Source organism: Typopeltis vanoorti, chromosome 14, assembly GCF_054136105.1.
Source record: "Typopeltis vanoorti isolate ZY-2024b chromosome 14, IOZ_Tvanoo_1.0, whole genome shotgun sequence".
Lineage (NCBI taxonomy): Eukaryota > Metazoa > Arthropoda > Arachnida > Uropygi > Thelyphonidae > Typopeltis > Typopeltis vanoorti.
Genome location: NC_143562.1, coordinates 52,678,559 through 52,698,721, shown reverse-complemented (window position 1 = coordinate 52,698,721; position 20,163 = coordinate 52,678,559). Strand labels below are relative to the sequence as shown.

General features: G+C 37.5%; 1 protein-coding gene across 2 annotated transcripts in view; it reads right to left on the bottom strand.

Moving 5' to 3' along the window:
* The window catches only part of LOC150099478 (general vesicular transport factor p115-like), a 354,365-nt gene that overhangs the window by 112,070 nt on the left and 222,132 nt on the right, over positions 1-20,163 (bottom strand). For both annotated transcript variants that reach the window (XM_090403647.1, XM_090403648.1), the window contains exon 13: positions 351-461. In XM_090403647.1, coding sequence (XP_090259773.1) covers positions 351-461 — 111 coding nt within the window. The remainder of the gene's footprint in view (positions 1-350; positions 462-20,163) is intronic.

Below are 20,163 nucleotides of genomic sequence, written 5' to 3'. Positions count from 1 at the left end.
CTTTGCTGATAATGTCCATGCAAATTGTAACTAACCCTTGCATCTATTAACAATAATCAGCAAGAAAAAGCATTTGTTCTAGCTGATTTGCAACAGTGCATTTTGTCAGAGCCATTATTTCTACTAACAATCTCATGTAGCAGTAGAAAGTAAGAAAAAAATAATTAAGAACTTGCTTAATAGTTTATTAAATTACATAAGAAAATTAGCTTTATCTAAATAGTTTCCATGGTTTTCAAAAGCTTTTCAGCCAATTTCATATACTTTCAGCTAACAATGATTATTAGTGTAATTTGCAATTTTTGAATAGAAGAATTAAAATTCATCTAAACATACAATACAAAGGATACAAAAGGAAAATTAGTAGGAATGCTTAGAAAATGAGCAGCTACCAAGCTACAGTGAGAGAGCCAAGTACACATCAGCATTAATAATCCTAACCTTGTCTGTACTTTGTTTCCCTGCAAAAGAAAGTACCAATAATTAATGCAGTTAATAAAAGATATGAAATGTTGATAAGATGAACTCCTTTATGATCACTAGTAGTTATTGCAGGAAACTGGGTTTTAATTGGTGGTTAACAAAAGATAAAAACGATACAAGGAAATACTGATTAGTTTTACCACCAAGGGGTAGGTGGCTACTTCAGGTTAAATAAAGTTATTAAAGACGATGAGAAAAACAAACAAATTATTGTAAAAGGTTTGAGAGGAACCATGATAGTTTTAGCAATCAAAGTATGAAAAAACAGTAAACATACATCATATATGAAGAAATATACATTATTTATCGTCTGTCATTGTTTGGAGACGATTTCCAGATATCACTTAGGAAAAGTCCTTGGTTTTGGTTGAGAGAACCATGTGAATGAATGACAATGCTAGATTCTTTAAAATATAAAAGGCACTCAAAGAATTAAAACATTTTTAGAATCTCCAAAAATCTTTGAAAGATTCAAAAGCATAAAAATAGCTATGAAATTAATAAACATAAGAATAAATAATTTTAAAATGTATAAAAGCCATCAAAATAATAACCATAATAAAAAGAATATTTATACAAAAATATATTGGGAAAATTGGAGTTGGATTTCTGCTCAGAACGTGGACTGGTTATTACTAACACAGTGTTCCAAACATAAAAATGTGCACAAACTGCATATCAAACAATTTCTGCAACCCACAAATCATCAACCTGTTCTCATAAGGTTCATTTCATAGACCTGCTATCATCTTGGTTATCATCTTAGTCACTCGTCTCAGGATCCTCTCTACCTTCTCCCCATCAAGAAGAAACCCTGGCACCCATATCTGGGCACAGTAGTCTACACGGGGTCTTATCAAGGCTCGATACAGAGGAACAATAACCTGTTTGTCTCTGATTGTTAAAGTATTTTTCAGCAACCAAGTGATTTGATGAGCTGATTTAGTCACTTTTGCAATGTGCCCCCTAAACTTCAATTCCCTATCCACCAACACTCCCAAATCCCTGGCCTCATCAATCTCCTGGAGTATGGTTCCACCAATGCGATATACTGCTGCTATTCTTTTCACCCCAAAGTGCATAACTTTACACTTTGCCACATTAAATTGACATCTAGTTTTCCTAGCCCAGTCCTCCAAACTATCCAAATCATCCTGAAAAATTTTGACATCATATGTATTCACTATTGCTCTACCCAACTTTGCATCATCAGCAAATAAATGAACAGTTCCTCTAAGATCCTTTCCTATATCATTAATCAACAAATTAAATAGCAATGGACCAACAACAGAACCTTGTGGCACACCACTAGTCACAAGCCTTCTTTTGAACTCTACTCCTGAATAAACTGCTCTCTGATCTCTCTCCATCAACCACCTTCCTATCCATCTCATCAACCCTATACCATCCCCTGTGCTGCAATTTACTGATTAGAATTCCATGTGGTATCCTGTCAAAGGTCTTAGCAAGGTCCAGAAGAATCACTGTAAACCCTTTACCCTTATTCAGTTCAGCCATCACTGTGTTATAAAATGTGAGCAAGTTACTGAGGCATGATCTACCCTTCACAAAACCATGCTGTCCCCCATACAGTATTCCATTATTATTATTATTATTATTATTATTGTTGTTCCAGGCAACTCCAAGGAGTCGACAGACTCATCGAGGGAGGCCCTAACATCATGTCAAGAACAACTATTCGACATAGACAAGGTATCTATCATACCTTGTCTTGAACTCATTCACGGTCATAGCACCCACAACAGACTCTGGAAGCTTATTCCACTCATTCACCACTCTCCAAGTAAAAAACCTGGCTCTAACACCCTTGTCAACCATGCTCTTGTCCAGCTTCCATGCATGGCCCATAGTCCTCCCACCACCAGTCATATTTTCAAAAATATCTTCTGGATCAATCTCATAAAAACCCTTCAGTAATTTGAATGTCTCAATCATATCACCCCTCCTTTGCCTATCGTCCATTCTCTGCAACCCACAAATCTTCAACCTATTCTCATAAGGTTCATTCCACAGACCTGCTATCATTTTGGTCACTCATCTCTGGATCCTCTCCACTTCCTCCCCATCACGAAGAAATCCTGGTGCCCATAACTGGGCACAGTAGTCCAGATGGGGTCTTATCAAGGCTCAATACAGAGTAACAACAACTTGTTTGTCTCTGCATGTTAAAGTATTTTTCAGAAGCCAAGTGATTTGATGAGCTGATTTAGTCACTTTTGCAATGTGCCCCCTAAACTTCAATTCCCTATCCACCAACACTCCCAAATCCCTGGCCTCATCAATCTCCTGGAGTATGGTTCCACCAATGCGATATACTGCTGCTATTCTTTTCACCCCAAAGTGCATAACTTTACACTTTGCCACATTAAATTGACATCCTGTGCGCTCACAATTGCTCTACCCAACTTTGCATCATCAGCAAACAAGTGAACACTTCCTCTCAAATCCTTTCATATATCATTGTTGAACAAATTGAAAAGCAGTGGTCCAAGAACAGAGCCCTGCGGCACACCACTAGTCACAAGTCGTCTTTTAGACTCCACTCCTGAATAAACCACTCTCTGGTATCTCTCCTTCAACCACTCTCCTATCCATCTCACCAACCCTATATCTATCCCCATCTGCTCCAGTTTACTGATTAGGGTTCCATGTGGTATCCTGTCAAAGGCCTTGGCAAGGTCCAGTAGTATCACTGTAAACCCATTACCCCTATCACGTTTTATAACACAGCCGTCACTGTGTTATAAAACGTGAGCAAGTTACTGAGGCATGATCTACCCTTCACAAAACCATGTTGTCCCCCATACAATATCCCATTCTCATCTATCCAATCCTGTATTCTTTTCTTGACTAATTTCTCTAAGACCTTGACAATGATTCCTGATATGCTAATTGGTCGGTAATTTACAACAGTAGTCTTGGAACCACCTTTATGCAGTGGAACTATTTTCCCCTCTTTCCACCCCCTCGAAACTAACCCAGACCCGAGACTCAAATTAAACAAAATGGTCAAGGGTACTGACAATTCTTTAGCTGCTTCTCATATGACACGAGCTGGTATATCCAATCCCACAGATGTATTCACATTGAGGTTATGCAATAGACTACTCACCTCCACTTCATTCACCACAATTCCCGTATAATCTACTGGTTTATTCGTTTCTGCAAGTATATATCAATGTATATAGCACTTTATACAAAGTGCTATATACTGCAAGTATATAGCACTTTGCAAGTATATATCAACCACCTGGTTGATATATACTTGCAAAGTGCTCACTCAGTAACTCAACTATATCAACTGATACAGTTAACTCCCTACAATCTGCATTCTTTAAAATCATTCTGCCATGTACATTTTTCCTTTTACTTGCTACATATCTAAAAAACTGTTTAGGATTCTCTTTAGCCTGCATGGCCGATGTTCTTTCGAAACACTTTTTTTGCTTTTCTTACCACACTCGTTGCCCTTCTGGCCTGCGCTGTATACCGTTCATGTGCCTGCCGGTCACCTTTCTCCTTAAATTCCCTCCATAGTTGTTTCTCTTTTTGCAGGTCAAGCTTAATGGTGTTATTCATCCATTTAACCCCTACTTGATTTATTATTTGGACTCTAGGTATACCGTCAGCCATTGCTTCATGCAAACACTTCTTAACTGCCTCCCATGCACTATCAACTTCTAGTCCTTGCAGTTGTACATGCCATGGCACTGAACCAATCAAACTTCTAAGCTTGTCATACTTACAGGCCTGATAATTCCACATGTACCCTGTCTTAATTGTAAATTCCACACCTTTAGCCACCTCCCAAGTCAAGACCCTATGATCACTCTCACCAATTGGTGGCAATGTGGTCATATTTGTTACATCCAAATCCTCATATGTAATTACTAAGTCAAGCACTCTCTGACCCCTAGTATTTTCCATTACATGCTGTTGCAGATAGTTATCCCTTAATAACCGCATAAAATCCAATTCCTTCCTCCAGTGTGTCCTCTCCTCACTCCAATCAATGTGACCATAGTTGAAATCTCCCATAATAATTACCCTCCTTCCACTCATTTCTTCTATTTGCTTGTGCATACTGTCACCACTATCTTTTCCATCACCTGGTCTATAGCAGCACCCAATTGTATATTTAGTTCTGCTAGCCACAATCTCACACCAAATGGCCTCAAATGTGCTCTTTTCTCTATCCTGCAATTCAACTTCTATTCTCCTTGGCTGGAGCTCATCAGCTATCATCAACAATACTCCTCCCCCCCATTCTATTCTCCCTGTCATTCCTGAACACACTATATCCATCACATTCAATCCCACTAGCTATATCATCTACAGTCAGCCATGATTCACTAATACCAATAACCTGTGGTCTGGAAGTGCCAACCATGGCCAAAAACTCTTCCTTCTTGTTCCTAATACTCCTAGCATTAGTGTACATGAATTTAAGACCCCCCATTAGCCCCAACCCTACCTTGATGCCTTATATTAACTATCCCACTCTGATTTGTTGTCCTTATTCGTTCGGGCATATTATATTCATTCAACTGCCTCCCTAAGGACTGTGTATCTACCCCCCCCTTAAAAAATCTAGTTTCCCTGAATTTGCACATCTACTACATTCAGCACACTTTCTCAAGTCTCCTTACACCGTAACCATTCAAATGCAAGCCATCCATCTTATATAGATTCTTTCGCCCATCGAACTCACTCCACACATTTTCATCTAACCAATCCTGTAATTTTCTCTTGACTAATTTCTCCAAGACCTTGACAACGATTCCTGATATGCTGATCGGTCAGTAATTTACAACAGCAGTCTTGGAACCATCTTTATGCAGTGGAACTATTTCCCCCTCTTTCCATCCCCTCGGGACTAACCCAGACCCGAGATTCAAATTAAACAAAATGGTCAAGGGCACTGACAATTCTTTAGCCGCTTCACATATGACACGAGTCGGTATACCATCTAATCCCACAGATGTATTGACATTAAGGTTTTGTAATAGACTATTCACCTCCACTTCATTCACCACAATTCCCATATAAGCTATTGGTTCATTCATTCCTGCAATGTCACCACCTGGTTGATATACTCTTGCAAAGCTCAGTAATTCAACTATATCAACTGATTCAGTTACCTCCATACCATTGGCAATCTTTAAAATCATTCTGCCATATACATTTTTTCTTTTACTTGCCCATATCAAAAAAACTGTTTGTGATTCTCTTTAGCATGTATGTCTAACGTTCTTTCATAATCTGCTCTTGCTTTTCTTGCCACACTTGTTACCCTTAAAAGTTCCTGGCAAAAAAGTCAGCTTGTGCTCTTAGAGAATACAGAGACAAATATAAGAAAGCTAAACACTGTGTAAAACTAGCCAAAGTAAAGTCAAGGGAGGACTTTGGTAAGAACATAGAAAATAAATATGAAGAAGTTCGCAAGATATTCTGGAGATTGTTGAAGAAGCTCAGAAATGGAGGAAAGACTGCTAGAAAAAGAATTAGAGATGATAAAGGTGACATGAAAACAGGAGAAAAAGATAACTTTGAAGTATGGAGTAATTACTTTGAAAAACTGCTAAATGAAACAGTCAGTGATGAGAGCACAGTGATAAAAAACACTGACCAGGCATGCAGTAAGGAATACATATCCATCCTTGAATTGAAAAAAGCCATCAAAAGACTGAAATGTGGAAAGGCAGCAGGAGTAGATGATATGCAGTCAGAAATGTTCAAGTATGGGAGTATAAAAGTCTTATAGTGGCTGCACTTCACAGTTCAGAAGACCTGGACAGAGGAATGAATTGTGGATGATTGGAGTAGAGCTCTAATAGTCCCCATATATATAAAAAGAGAAATAAAACTGAATGTGAGAATAACAGAGGTATTTCTCTACTGAGTGTTCCTGGTAAGATATATGCAAGTACACTTGAGAAATGGTTGAGGATTGTGCAAGAGAAGTTTGGTGAAGAATAAGCTATAACAAAGATCTGCATTTAAGTTTTGTAGATCTGGAAAAGGCATATGGCAAGGTGCCAAGAGAGAAGCTATTCGAAACGCTACAGTTATATGGTGTCAATGGGGCATTATAACAAGCAATACTTAAGTCTTTATTTGAGTTGTAAGTCAGCAGTTAGAAGTGAAGGAAGTACAGGAAGTACTTCCTTCACTGGGAAGTACTTCCTGTACTTCCCAGTGAAGGAATGTTAAATCTGGTTTAATGTTAAATCTGGTGTCAGACAAGGATGTACTTTATCTCCTCTGTTATTCATTATCTATATGGATCACATTATGAAGGAAAGTGGTATTAAACATGATATCAAAATTGGAGATGTTAATCTCAGCTCTTTGCATTATGCCGATGATGTTATACTTCTAAATAAATCCACTACAAGTATTCCCTGACTAAATTGAATAACTGTTGTAATAGACATGGTATGAAGGTCAGCAATATAAAGACAAAGACAATGAAAATAGGTAGATGCATTGAAAATATCAACTGCATCGTAAATGGAGAACCTATAGAACAAGTAAAACATTTCAGCTACTTAGACATGATTTTTAGTGAAAATGGTATATTAAATATGGAAATAGACAACAGAATCAACAAAGCTGGTATAGTAGGAAGTCAGCTGAATAAATTTATATTGAATAAGAGAGAAATGAGCCAAAACACTAAATTAGCTGTATATAAGACAGTATTCAAGCCAATTTTAAGTTATGGTTCTGAGAGCTGTGTCAGAAGTAAAACACTTGAGCAAAGACTAGGGACTGCAGAGTCCTAAGAAAGATTAGGGGCATGAACAGATGGCATCAATGGTAATATCATATTAAAAAAGAGTATATTAGGAAAGAACTTGACATTCTCAACATTCAAGAATGTGTTAGCAGAGCTAATCTCAGGTGGTATGGTCACTTAAACAGAATGAGAGAAGAAAGATTAGCAAAACGAGTGTTCTCTGCTAGGTTGGCAGGAAAAAGACCCAGATGAACACCAAGATATAGGTGGACTGATACAGTAAAAAGTGCCTTAGAAGATAGAAATATAAGAGCTGATAATGTTAGAGTCTTGAAAGGTAACAGACTGATTTGAAGGAAAATTTTAGATAAGAAGTTAATAATGATGTAATTTTTCCTGTAATAATATCCATATCCTGTACACCCTTGAGGGTAAATAAATCAGGAATTTGATGATGAAAGAATATTTATATTCTGGAAAAGCATCCTCAACAATGCATATAACATCTCACTGCAAACAGCCTCCTGAGATCCTGAGACCAGCTTTTCTTTTTTTTTTTTTGAAAAAGTCAAAGACAAAATGTCATGAAAATAATTGTTTGTTAAATGAATTATAAAAAAATGATCATCAGCAGCATTTCTAATAAGTACCTTCACTGAGCGTGCAGATAAATATGATTCTAATATAACTACATATTTAATTTTACATTATTAATAGCTTTTTTGTCAAAGTTTACCAGATTGATCTGTTGTTTGTCAGATTTCTGATATTATCAGCTATTTTGGTTTTCTGAGGCATTACACAATATCCACCTAGATATTGGTCTTTTACCTACCATCCTGGCATCAAACATCTCTTTGCTAACCTTTTCCCTCCCATTCTTGAAAGCTAATAATGTCAAGATTCTTTCTAATATCTTCATTTCTGATTTGATTCTGCTATTGATGCTATCTGCCTTTTCTCTAATTTACCTCAGAAATCTCATATCTGTTGTCTCTAGCCTGTTCATCAACTATTTTATTTCTCATCCAATTTTCAGATGCATAACTGAAAGAGGTTTGTACACTGCTAGTTAAGTGTGTTGGCTAATTTCTTTCTTATTAGACAAAAATTTATTCAGCTGGCTTTCCAAAATTTCAGCTTTGCTTATTCCATTATTAAATTTAATTTTCTATCATTACTGAAAATTGTCCTTAAAAATAACTGAAATATACTCATTCTAAAAGTTCTTCGGTGAGAATGCAGTCAATATCTATCATGTTTCTCCATATTTTCTATATATTGAGTGTTGATTTTCAAACAAAATTTGATATGGTAGTTATTTAATTAGAATATGAAGACTTGTATATGATTTAAGGTTATTCTGAAAGTAATGCCTCCATTATGATAGCTCCTCACAAAAGGGATTTGTTCATGAAATAAAAAAAAAATAAAAGTTTGACAGCTCTACTTTATTTACAGATAGTATTTCTCAACAGAATTTTACTCCTTTTCAATGCTTTTTCTGCAACACATAACAATAACGTTTTTCGAAACTATTGTAATAAAACTCATTGGTTGCTTTCTTACCACACCTTTGACATGTTACAATTTTCAAAACAGATTTCCCTGAGATCAGTCTTCAAATAAGGAAATAAAGAAACTAAACGTCTGATGAAGCAAAGAACAGGCTATGTGAAGAATGTTTCACAATTTCAAATCATATCTCTTCAATACCTGCTATAGTGAACAAAGTTGCAGAACCTCCTCCCTTTAACTAAAACTTCTGGTTATTTCCTAAATTGAATACAAGCATATCCAATTTTGAAAATTATGAACAAGTCAAAGCAAAGGAGATTAAGTGGGATAAACAACCCCTGAAAGGTTTTATTACAATAACTTTGAAAAACTTGTTATGCACTGCAGAACATGTATTAAAAAGGAGTAAGATGCTGTAGAGAAATAAATAAGAAAGTAGAAATTTCATACTGGAGTGGAAAGAATTAGTTGTTGGACATCATTTCTCCTTTTTTTTTTATGGCATTACAACACAAAAACAATAAAAACTACTTGTTATAGCATACGTGCAATAATTATAATAATAATAATTATTATAATAAATCTGAAAACACACCCCAACTCAACATCAACAGAGTTAAAGATCGGTACTATCAACATAAGAAGCCTGAATGGCAAAGAAATGGAGCTAGCTAAGGAATTAGATAAGTACGAGATTGACATAATAGGGGTGACTGAAACAAAAAAGACAAAAACTGGTGAGATCTTTCTGAACAATAAATACAAAATGTTATATTCAGGCAATGACAATCAAGGAAAAGAAGGAGTAGCCATAGTATTCAACACAAAATACGAAGCTCGTCTTGATTGGCAGGCGGTGTCGAATAGAGTGATTTGGGCAAATATCACAATGGGAACTGGACAATGAGACTTATTTGTGCCTATGGTCCCACAGAAGGTTCTACTAAGGTAGAAGTGGGGGAATTTTTTGAGGCTTTAGAGAAAGCTATACAATGAAAAAGGAAAAGTTGGTCCTTGTTGGGGATCGAAATAGTAGAGTAGGAAGTGATCATAAGACATACAAAAATGTTTTGGGAAAATTTGGAGAAAAGAGCAAAGCTAATAATAATGGCAAATACCTGTTGGATTTCTGCTCAGGACATGGACTGGTTATTACTAACACCATGTTCCAACATAAAAATGTGCACAAATTCACATGGAGAGAAGAGGCAAGGAATAAGAAAAGTCTCATTGACTATATTATGGTTGATAGTGATGTTTTCTCCCTGATGCAGGACACCAGAGTGTACAGAGGATTTGAAATTGGAAGTGATCACTATTTAGTCTTGAGCAGGATAAAATTGAATTTCATATTGAAAACAATGACATGTAAGAAAGTTTTAAAGCGAATAAAAGTTGAGCAGCTCTCAGATGTGAACTGTAGGCTAACATACACAAAGATTATTGAAGGAAAAATGAAACAGTGAGAACAGGAACCAAACCTTGGAGATTCAGTGGCAAGCCTTGAAGAAAACCCTGATTGATTCAGCTAGAGAGATATGTGGTGAAGTTGTCTGCAAGGACAGAAAAATTAGAACTGCACGGAGGACACAGGAAGTTAAAGAGGCAGTGAAGGAAAAGAAGAAAGCATATCAAAATTTCCTGGCAAATAAGTCAGCTTGTGCTCTTAGAGAATACAGAGAAAAATGTAAGAAAGCCAAACAGTGTGTAAAACTAGCTAAACAAAAGTCATGGGAGGACTTTGGCAAGAACATAGAAAATAAATATCAAGAAGGTGGCAAAATATTCTGGAGGTTATTGAAGAAGCTTAGGAATGGAGGAAAGGGTGCTGTAAAAGGAGTTAGAGATGATAAAGGTGACATGAAAACAGGAGAAAAAGATATCCTTGAAGTATGGAGTAATTGCTTTGAAAATTTGCTAAATGAAACAAGCAGTGATGACAGCACAGTGATAAAAAACACTGACCAGGCATGCAGTCAGGAATCCATATCCATACTTGAAGTAGAAAAAGCATCAAATGCTTGAAATGTGGAAAGGCAGCAGGAGTAGATGATATTTGACCAGAAATGCTGAAGTATGGTGGTATAAAAGTCTTACAGTGGCTGCACTGCATAGTTCAGAATGCCTAGACAGAGGGACGAATTCCCAATGATTGGAGTAGAGCTCTCATAGTACCCATATATAAAAAAGGGAAATAAAACTGAATGTGAGAATTACAGAGTTACATCCCTACTGAGTGTTCCTGGTAAGATATATGCAGGTATACTTGAGAAACAGTTGAGAAGAATTGTGGAAGAAAAGCTTGGTGAAGAACAAGCTGGACTCAGGTCAAATAGAGGCTTTCAGGATCAGATCTTCACTTTACAACAATAGTGGAGAAATCATGGGAATATAACAAAGATCTGTATTTAAGTTTTGTCGATTTGGAAAAGGCATATGACAATGGGGTGTCAATGGGGCATTATATCAAGCAATACTTAGTCTTCATTTGAGTTGTAAGTCAGTAGTTAGAATTGAAGGAAGTACAGGAAAATGGTTTAATGTTAAATCTAGTGTGAGACAAGGATGTACATTATCCCCACTGTTATTCATTATTTGTATGGATCACATTATGAAGGAAAGTGGTATTAAACATGATATCAAAATTGGAGATGTTAATGTCAGCTCTTTGCTTTATGCAGATGATGTTATACTTCTAAATAAATCCGCTACAAGTCTGCAAGATTCCTTGACTAAATTGAATAACTGTTGTAATAGATATGGTATGAAGGTCAGCAATGAAAAGACAAAGACAATGAAAATAGGCAGAATCATTGAAAATGTCAACTGTGTTGTGAATGGAGAACCTGTGGAACAAGTAAAACATTTCAGCTACTTAATCACGATTTTTAGTGAAGATGGTAAACTAAATATGAAAATAGACAACAGAATCAACATAACTGGTATGGTAGGAAGTCAATTGAATAAATTCATATGGAATAAGAAGGAAATTAGTTGGAACACTAAATTAGCTGTATACAAGACAATGTTCAAACCAGTTTTAACTTATGGATCTGAGAGCTGGGTCAGAAGTAAAACACTTGACCAAAGACTAGAGACTGCAGATATGAGAGTCCTGAGAAAGATTAGAGGCATGAACAGATGGAATCAATGGCAATATCATATTAAAAACGATTATATTAGGAAAGAACTTGACATTGTCAGCATCCAGGAATGCGTTAGCAGAGGTAATCTCAGGTGGTATGGTCACTTATGCAGAATGGGTGAAGAAAGATTAGCAAAACAAGTGTTCTCTGCCAAGTTGGCAGGAAAACGATCCAGAGGAAGACAAAGATATAAGTGGATTGGTACCGTACAATGTGCCTTAGACGATAGAAATATAAGATCTGGTAATGTTGGAGTCTTGACAAGTAACAGACTGATTTGGAGGAAAATTGTAGATAGGAAGTTAGTAATGATGTAAATTTTTCATGTAGTACTATCATATCCTGCACACCCCTTGAGGGTTCATGGCAGGAATTTGATGATGATGATGATTATTATCCTAAGATCCTATGGTATATCAGAATCATCTAAGAAGTGGGTCTGTGACTCCATTACCTGAGCACATGCTTTCTGCAATCATTCACAATGCACTATGCAATAAACCTGCTTCTCACTCCCTTGCTTACACCCTCCTTGTACAACTTCCAGAAATGACTTCTTGATTCCTCCCAATCTCCCACCATTTTATGAAAAATCTCTTTAACATTAATACTATAACAACCCCTTACCAACTTGCATGTCTCATTATACCATCCTTCTTCCTCCTATCCACTAGACTGCATATTGTATTGTCTCAATCTTTCTTCATATTCAACATTCCAGAGATCAGAAACTATTTTGGTCAATCGCCTCTGGACCCTCTCCATCTCTTCATATTTTTCAAAACCAGGTGACCAAATCTGAGTACAGCAGTCAATAAGTGGCCTAATCAGAGTCTTATACAAGAGAACCAGCATCTCCATACTTCTACAAGACAGTGTCCGCTGTATCATTGCCAGAATTCATTGTGTTGTCGTCACACAATATGTCCATTAAATTTTATGGGAATTGGCAATATGTCCTCTAAATTCTAGATTCTTATCTACACCACACCAAGATCTCTTATTTCCTCCACATCCAACAATATAGCTCCACCAAGAGTAAATTCAATATCTTGTCTTTGTTTTTCACATTTTAAATGTTTTGCAACATTGAACTGGCATCCCCCACTCCTGTCTATTCACACTCAGATTATTAAAGTCTTCTTGTAAGGTCACATCTGTTCTACTCCTCATGGTTCATCCCAACTTTGCATCATCTGTTGAAAGTTTATTTTTCACTTGGTTAGACTATAATAAATTTAGTTTAATCCTTTATCCAAGTGTGAGCAAACAAAGTTTGCACCTCAAAATATCTTCAGGACTGGGGTAAGGTAGTACAACACCGGGCAACTCGTAGCAAAGGTGGAGCAAGCTCACATCACCCCTATCCCAGTATCTCCCATAATGCAAAACACATCTCCTTGCGGATATGTATAATGTTATGCATTAACCCCCCAACCGGCCACGACGTCTACAGATGTCCAGATAAATCTGGATACGAAGCGCTAAACCCATTGAATAACATGGATAAGAAGTGCAATTTGGTGTCACTATTTCATCCACATGGGTCGGTAGTGAGGTTAAGGGAAGGGCCACTATCCAGACTAGTTTCGACCTTTATTGAGGTCTCTTCGGTGGGAGCCAGGCCCAGAGGTGGAGATACCAGTCAGAAGCAGTAGCGAGGTCATCTTTACCTATAAGAGTTGCCAAAAGGCGTGCCACCTTTTTATTAAATTACTCTGGATTTAGAGAAAGATGTTGAAAGTTTTTCACTTGGCTAGACTATAATAAATTTAGTTTAATCCTTTATCCAAGTGTGAGCAAACAAAGTTTGCACCTCAAAATATCTTCAGGACTGGGGTAAGGTAGTACAACACCGGGCAACTCGTAGCAAAGGTGGAGCAAGCTCACATCACCCCTATCCCAGTATCTCCCATAATGCAAAACACATCTCCTTGCGGATATGTATAATGTTATGCATTAACCCCCCAACCGGCCACGACGTCTACAGATGTCCAGATAAATCTGGATACGAAGCGCTAAACCCATTGAATAACATGGATAAGAAGTGCAATTTGGTGTCACTATTTCATCCACATGGGTCGGTAGTGAGGTTAAGGGAAGGGCCACTATCCAGACTAGTTTCGACCTTTATTGAGGTCTCTTCGGTGGGAGCCAGGCCCAGAGGTGGAGATACCAGACAGAAGCAATAACGAGGTCATCTTTACATATAGGTGTTGCCAAAAGGTATGCCACCTTTTTATTATTAAATTACTCTGGAGTCCTGAAGATATTTTCAGGCACAAACTTTATCCAACACTTGGATAAAGAATTAAACTAAATTTATTATAGTCTAACCAAGTGAAAAATAAACTTTCAACATCTTTCTCTAAATCCAGAGTAATTTAATAAAAAGGTGGCACACCTTTTGGCAACTCCTATAGGTAAAGATGACCTCATTATTGCTTCTACCTGGTATCTCCACCTCTGGGTCTGGCTCCCACTGAAGAAACCTCAATAAAGGTCAAAACTAGTCTGGGTAGTGGCCCTTCCCTTAATGCATAACATTATACATATCCGCAAGGAGATGTGTTTTGCATTATGGGAGATACTGGGATAGGAGTGATGTGAACTTCTCCACCTTTGTTATAAGTTTCCCAGTGTTGTACTACCTTACCCCAGTCCTGCAGATATTTTCAGGTGCAAACTTTGTTCGCTCACACTTGAATAAAGAATTAAACTAAATTTATTTTGCATCATCTGCAAACAACTGCATATCTCCATTCAAATCTTCCCCAATATCATTAACATGCAATTAAACAGCAATGGCCCTAAAACAGACCCCTGAGGAACACCACCAGTGACTTTCCTCTTTTGGGATATTGCTCTCCCATACACAACTTGTTGATACCAATTAGACAGCTAATCTCCAATCCAATGCAATAGTCTAATATCTAACCCCTTATGCTCTAGTTTGACTATCAACTTATCATATGGTAATCAACCAAAACTCTTTGCAAACTCTAAGTATACTACTATGTATTTGATTGGAATATATGGATGCTTGGAGGGTGTTTGAGGACAGAGAGGAATTGCATGCGAGAGACCGCTTGCATTTCAATGAGGATGGACATAGGCATCTGGAGAGTTTGCTGTTCTGAACGAGTCAGTGAATCCCAAGGTGGATGGTAGCCTCTTGTGGGAATGGGTACTTGGGAGAAGGAAGACGACATCAGGTAACGCTGAGCCCAGTGGAGTCTAGAGGGGATAATGCTGGGTATAGAAACAATGGCATTTTTATGCTTTACACCAATGCCAGGAGTATCCGGAATAAAGGAGAGGAATTGATGCCACTGATAGCATCAGCCTGGCCAAAGATTATTGGGATCACTGAGATGTGGTTGACAGAAGAGGATATAATAACAGGAACAGAAGTAGCAGGGTACAGCATTTTTCAGCAGGATAGGAAAGGAAAATGTGGTGGTGGAGTACTGCTTATGATAAGTGACGACTTATGTCCTCTTAGAGGACATAAGTGAGGCTTGGGAAGGCAGTGACACTAATGATTTTGAAAGCATATGGTGTGAGGTAGAGGTGGGCAGAACAGAATATTTAGTGGGGTGTTGTTACAGACCAAGAAGCACAGAGAGTAGGGACCAGGAGATTTTAGACAGTTGAGCTTGACAAGTGCAAGAAGAATGATTGTTATGGGAGATTTTAACTACAGCAGTTTAAATTAGGGAGAGGAAGATGCATGTAGCAATAAGGAAATGGAATTTCTAGAATTCTTGGGGGACAAATGTCTTAGGTAACATGTAATAGTGGGAACAAGAGGTTCAAGAGTTTTGGATTTAGTCATAGCATCAGAAGAGTTGATAATAACTGATGACATCTCTCCCACCAGTTGGAGAGAGTGACCATGTAGTTTTGACTTGGAAGATGAATAGACATGCAGGAGTATTAAAGAGATGGGAACGTATGTGGAATTATACGGCAGGTGATTATAATAGTCTTAGACGTCAACTTTGGGAAGTTTCATGGCGGGAGGAATTGAAGGGATGGGATATCATTAGTGCTTAGGAAATTGTGAATGAATATTTGTTAGCAGCAATAGCGAACTGTATTCCATGAGTGAAGAAGAGGACACAAATTAGAGTAAAGTGGATGACAAACAATATTAAACAGGAACTGTATGTGAAAAAGAGGCAATGGAAGAGATATAAGGAGACAAGTGAAGAGATATAATGGAAGAGATATAAGGAGACAAGTGAAGAGAGCAAATGCATGAAGAACATAAGACACAGGTCAGGAGAGTGACTAGTATGGTAAGGAAGACGAAACTGGAATATGAGAAGAGGTTTGCCTTAAGATCCAAAGAAAATCCTAGGGAATTTTTTAGCTATATGGCCAGTAGGAGGAGAAATGACTGTGGAAGATTGATATTGTGGGATAAAAAAATGGGAATAGAGTGACTGATGCAGAGGGCATAATAGAATTGTTCAATGAACACTTTATTAGAGACATCCTGGAGGAGTAAATTTTAATTTGAGGCTTAGAGGTGCAGGAGGAGAGTGTATTCCAGATGCTGGGTACTCTGGATGTCAGTAAAGCTGTGGGACTGGATGGTATTTCACCACAAGTTTTGAGAGAATGTGCTAAAGAACTGATAGCTCCTTTGACCTGGCATTTCAATGAAAGTCTGGCTAGGGAAAGGTGCCCAGAGAATGGAAGGAAGGTAAGATAGTGCCATTGCGTAAGGGTGGTAGCAGACTGGAAGTGTCTAATTATAGGCCAGTTTGTGTGTCATCAGTAGTTGTTAAGATCTTGGAGAAATTAGTGAGGGACCATATACAGCATTGGACAGATGACGGTAATGTTATCTGTGAGAGTCAACATGGATTTGTGAAGGGGCACTCTTGTTTTAGCAATATGCTAGTCTTTTATAATAAAGTTACAAGAGCAGTAGATGAGGGAATGGCATATACTGCCATTTTCTTGGATTTAGCGAATGCATTTGACAGAGGAGTGCCACATGATAAGCTAATATCTAAGTTGCAGCACATGGGTCTGGATGTCAGGTTGGTCAACTGGATTCAGGATTAGCTGTCCGATAGGTATCAGAGAGTTGTGTATGGTGGGGCAGTTTCAAGGAGGCAGAGGGTTACAAGTTGGGTCCCACAGGGGTCAGTACTGGGACCTATACTGTTTAACCTTTATATCAATGACATTGTCAGTGGACTGCAAGGGGATAGTCAGTTGTTTGCGGATGATGTGAAGCTGGGAAGGGTTATTAGTAATAGTGCAGATGTGGTAGCCCTGCAAGAGGATTTCAATAAACTAGACAGATGAGTAAATGAATGGGGATGTCAGTTTAATGCAGCAAAATGTAAGGTCTTGAGGTTTGGGACATATTGATTGGATGCTGCATACTCAATGAGAGGAGTTAAACTGGAGGAAGTAGTGGAGACAAGAGCTCTTGGGTTGATGATTGATAGAAACTGAAATTTATGGGACATATTGAAAGGTGGTGAAGGTAACACAGAGGATTGCTGCAATAATGAGGACACTGACCAGTAGAGATAAAAGAGCTATCATTCTGTTGTATAAGACTTTGATCAGACCACACTTGGACTATTGTTCACAGATTTGGTCCCCAGGATTTGAAGGGGATAAATTAACTGTGGGAAGGATACAAAGGCAGATAACAAAGATGGTTTCAGGTGTACAATGTTAGTTATGAGGATCAGCTGAGGGAATGTGGACTGCAGAGTTTGGTGGATAGAAGAAGGAGAGGTGATATGATTGAGACTTTAAACTGTTGAGAGGTGGTTACAAGGTTGATACTGGGGAGTTCTTTCGCTTGATTGAACAGCGGAAAGGAGTGAAGACAAGGGGCCATCCCTGGAAGTTACGAAAGGAAACTGTGAGCAAGAGGGCGAGGAGTGGTTTCTTTGCATGGAGTGTCGTTGAACCATGGAATGCATTGCCTGATAGAGTAGTGAGAGCGAGAATGGTCAATGAGTTTAAGGAGTGGTAGGATAGACTTTGTATTTCCTAAGAGGGCCCTCCCATGATGAGTCTTGATAGACTTTGTGTTTCCTAGGAAGGACCTCCCCTGCGATGAGTCTTTTGACTCCATGGAGGTCTGAATGATAATAATAATAAAATAATAATAATAGTATCCAATCTACTATGTTCAATATGCTGCTGTCACTTTATTGTAATAAGTAGATTACTAAAACATGACCTCCCTGTAGCAAATCCATGCTGCCCATCAAAGATAATATCATTGTTTTTTTTTTGTTTTTTTTTTTAAATAACGAAACAAAAATCAAAATATCATTGTTGTGAATCCAATTCTGGGTCCTGATTCTCACCAGCATTTCCAACACTTTAATCACAATACCTGACATACAGACCGATGAATGATAATTTGATGCTTGAAATTCCGTCATAAACTTTATGATGCAGTACAATCTTGCCTTATTTCCACTCCTTTCGAACTTGATCCAATGTAAGACTGATATTAAACAAATATGTCAAGGCAGATGTCAACTCTGGCACATTCATTCAAAATATGTGGTGATATATCATCAAGTCCCACCATCTTATTAATATCAAGTTTGCTTAATTCCCCATATACATCTTCCTCACTCACAGTCAGTCTGTCCTCCTCATCATCAACTGCTCTCAAACTCTCTATGATATAACATTCACAAGAATGAAAGACCTTCATGAACTGCTCATTAAATATCTCAACTATACCTTCCACAACAGTTGTCCTTATACCATTTTCTCCAGTTAATGCCACCCTACCATAATCAATATTTTTGTTCCTAGCCACATATTGAAAGAACTTCATAGGATTTTTTTTTTGCTTCATTAGCTAACTACTGCTCATTCTGAACTTTTGCTACCCTTATCAACTGAGTCAGCCTTCTTGCCTTTCTTTATATTTCTCATGGAATTGATTATTACCAATCCTCTTATGTTGCCTTCATAATGCCTGTTTTCTCTGTATTACATGCTAAAACTTTTCATCCATTTCACACCTATCTTATTTAAACTTCTGACCTTTAGAATCCAGTTTGGCATTTCTTCTACTAGATAGTTCTTGAATATCATGCAAGCAACATTAATCTTTTTTCCACCCAGTAAAACTTTTTTGTCCAGTAAAACCTATTGTGAATTGTATGACTGTCCCACATATAGAATTGTTAAATTTCTTTCACATTTATTAAATGCTCATATTGGATAATCCAGATCATTCAATGAGAATTCCAAAGATTTTCTCAAAAAAATAAAAAATAAAAAATCAAGGATATTGTTTGAAATTTTTTTTCTATTTACCAACATTCCGTTATCTGACACTATTATGATGATTCCCACCTGGTGTGAAGATTTTTGAATTTGTTATACAAATCAGAATATTTCAGCTGGAAAAACAAGATCAATAGACATATTGAAGGTACAGCCATTGGCAGTTCCCTTCATTTTCCACCTTTGGCAAACTATTTTTGAACCATCTCAAAGGTACCTTGTTCTAATCCATTCATCCCCAATCCTCTATTTCATTTCATTATGTCAATGACATTTTTTCTATTTGGTCTCATTTTGAAAATGAACTTACTACCTTCCTACATGGGATCAATAACCTTTACCCATGCATTCAATTCACCATGGAAAAAGAAAATGCTGATAGTATCAGCTGGTACTTTCAACAAGGAAGCAAGTGTTCATCAGAAACCTACCTTTCTTGGTAGATACATTCATCAAAAGTCTGCTCAGCACACCTCCCAAAAAATTGGAATTGTCAAGTCATTAATTAATATAGCACATAATGTGCGATCCTCTCCCTCAAACTTACAACAAAAACTTCTATCAAAACTGAATGGAATTAAATGGTTACAACCCTCATCAAATTCAATAGATAACTGACTCCTACATTCCACCACCTAAGGATTCTACAACAGATCACAGGGTTCTAATCCCTTATATTTCTGATATCTCTAAACCATCCTGTGGAAAAAAGAATTAATGAACATCAATACTACATTGAATATGGGAAACCTCAAAAGTCTGGTCTGACACCATACTATTGATACTACACATAGTATCCTGTGGGATGAAGCTCGTCTTCTCCACAGAAGCAGTTTTAAATAAGAATGCTTTTCAAACAAAGTTGTGAAGCCCTTGTACATCGGCCTAACATAAATTGAAATCATTGTCTCCCCCCCCCCCTCCGCCCCAAAAAATTTGGGAGATTTTCATCTT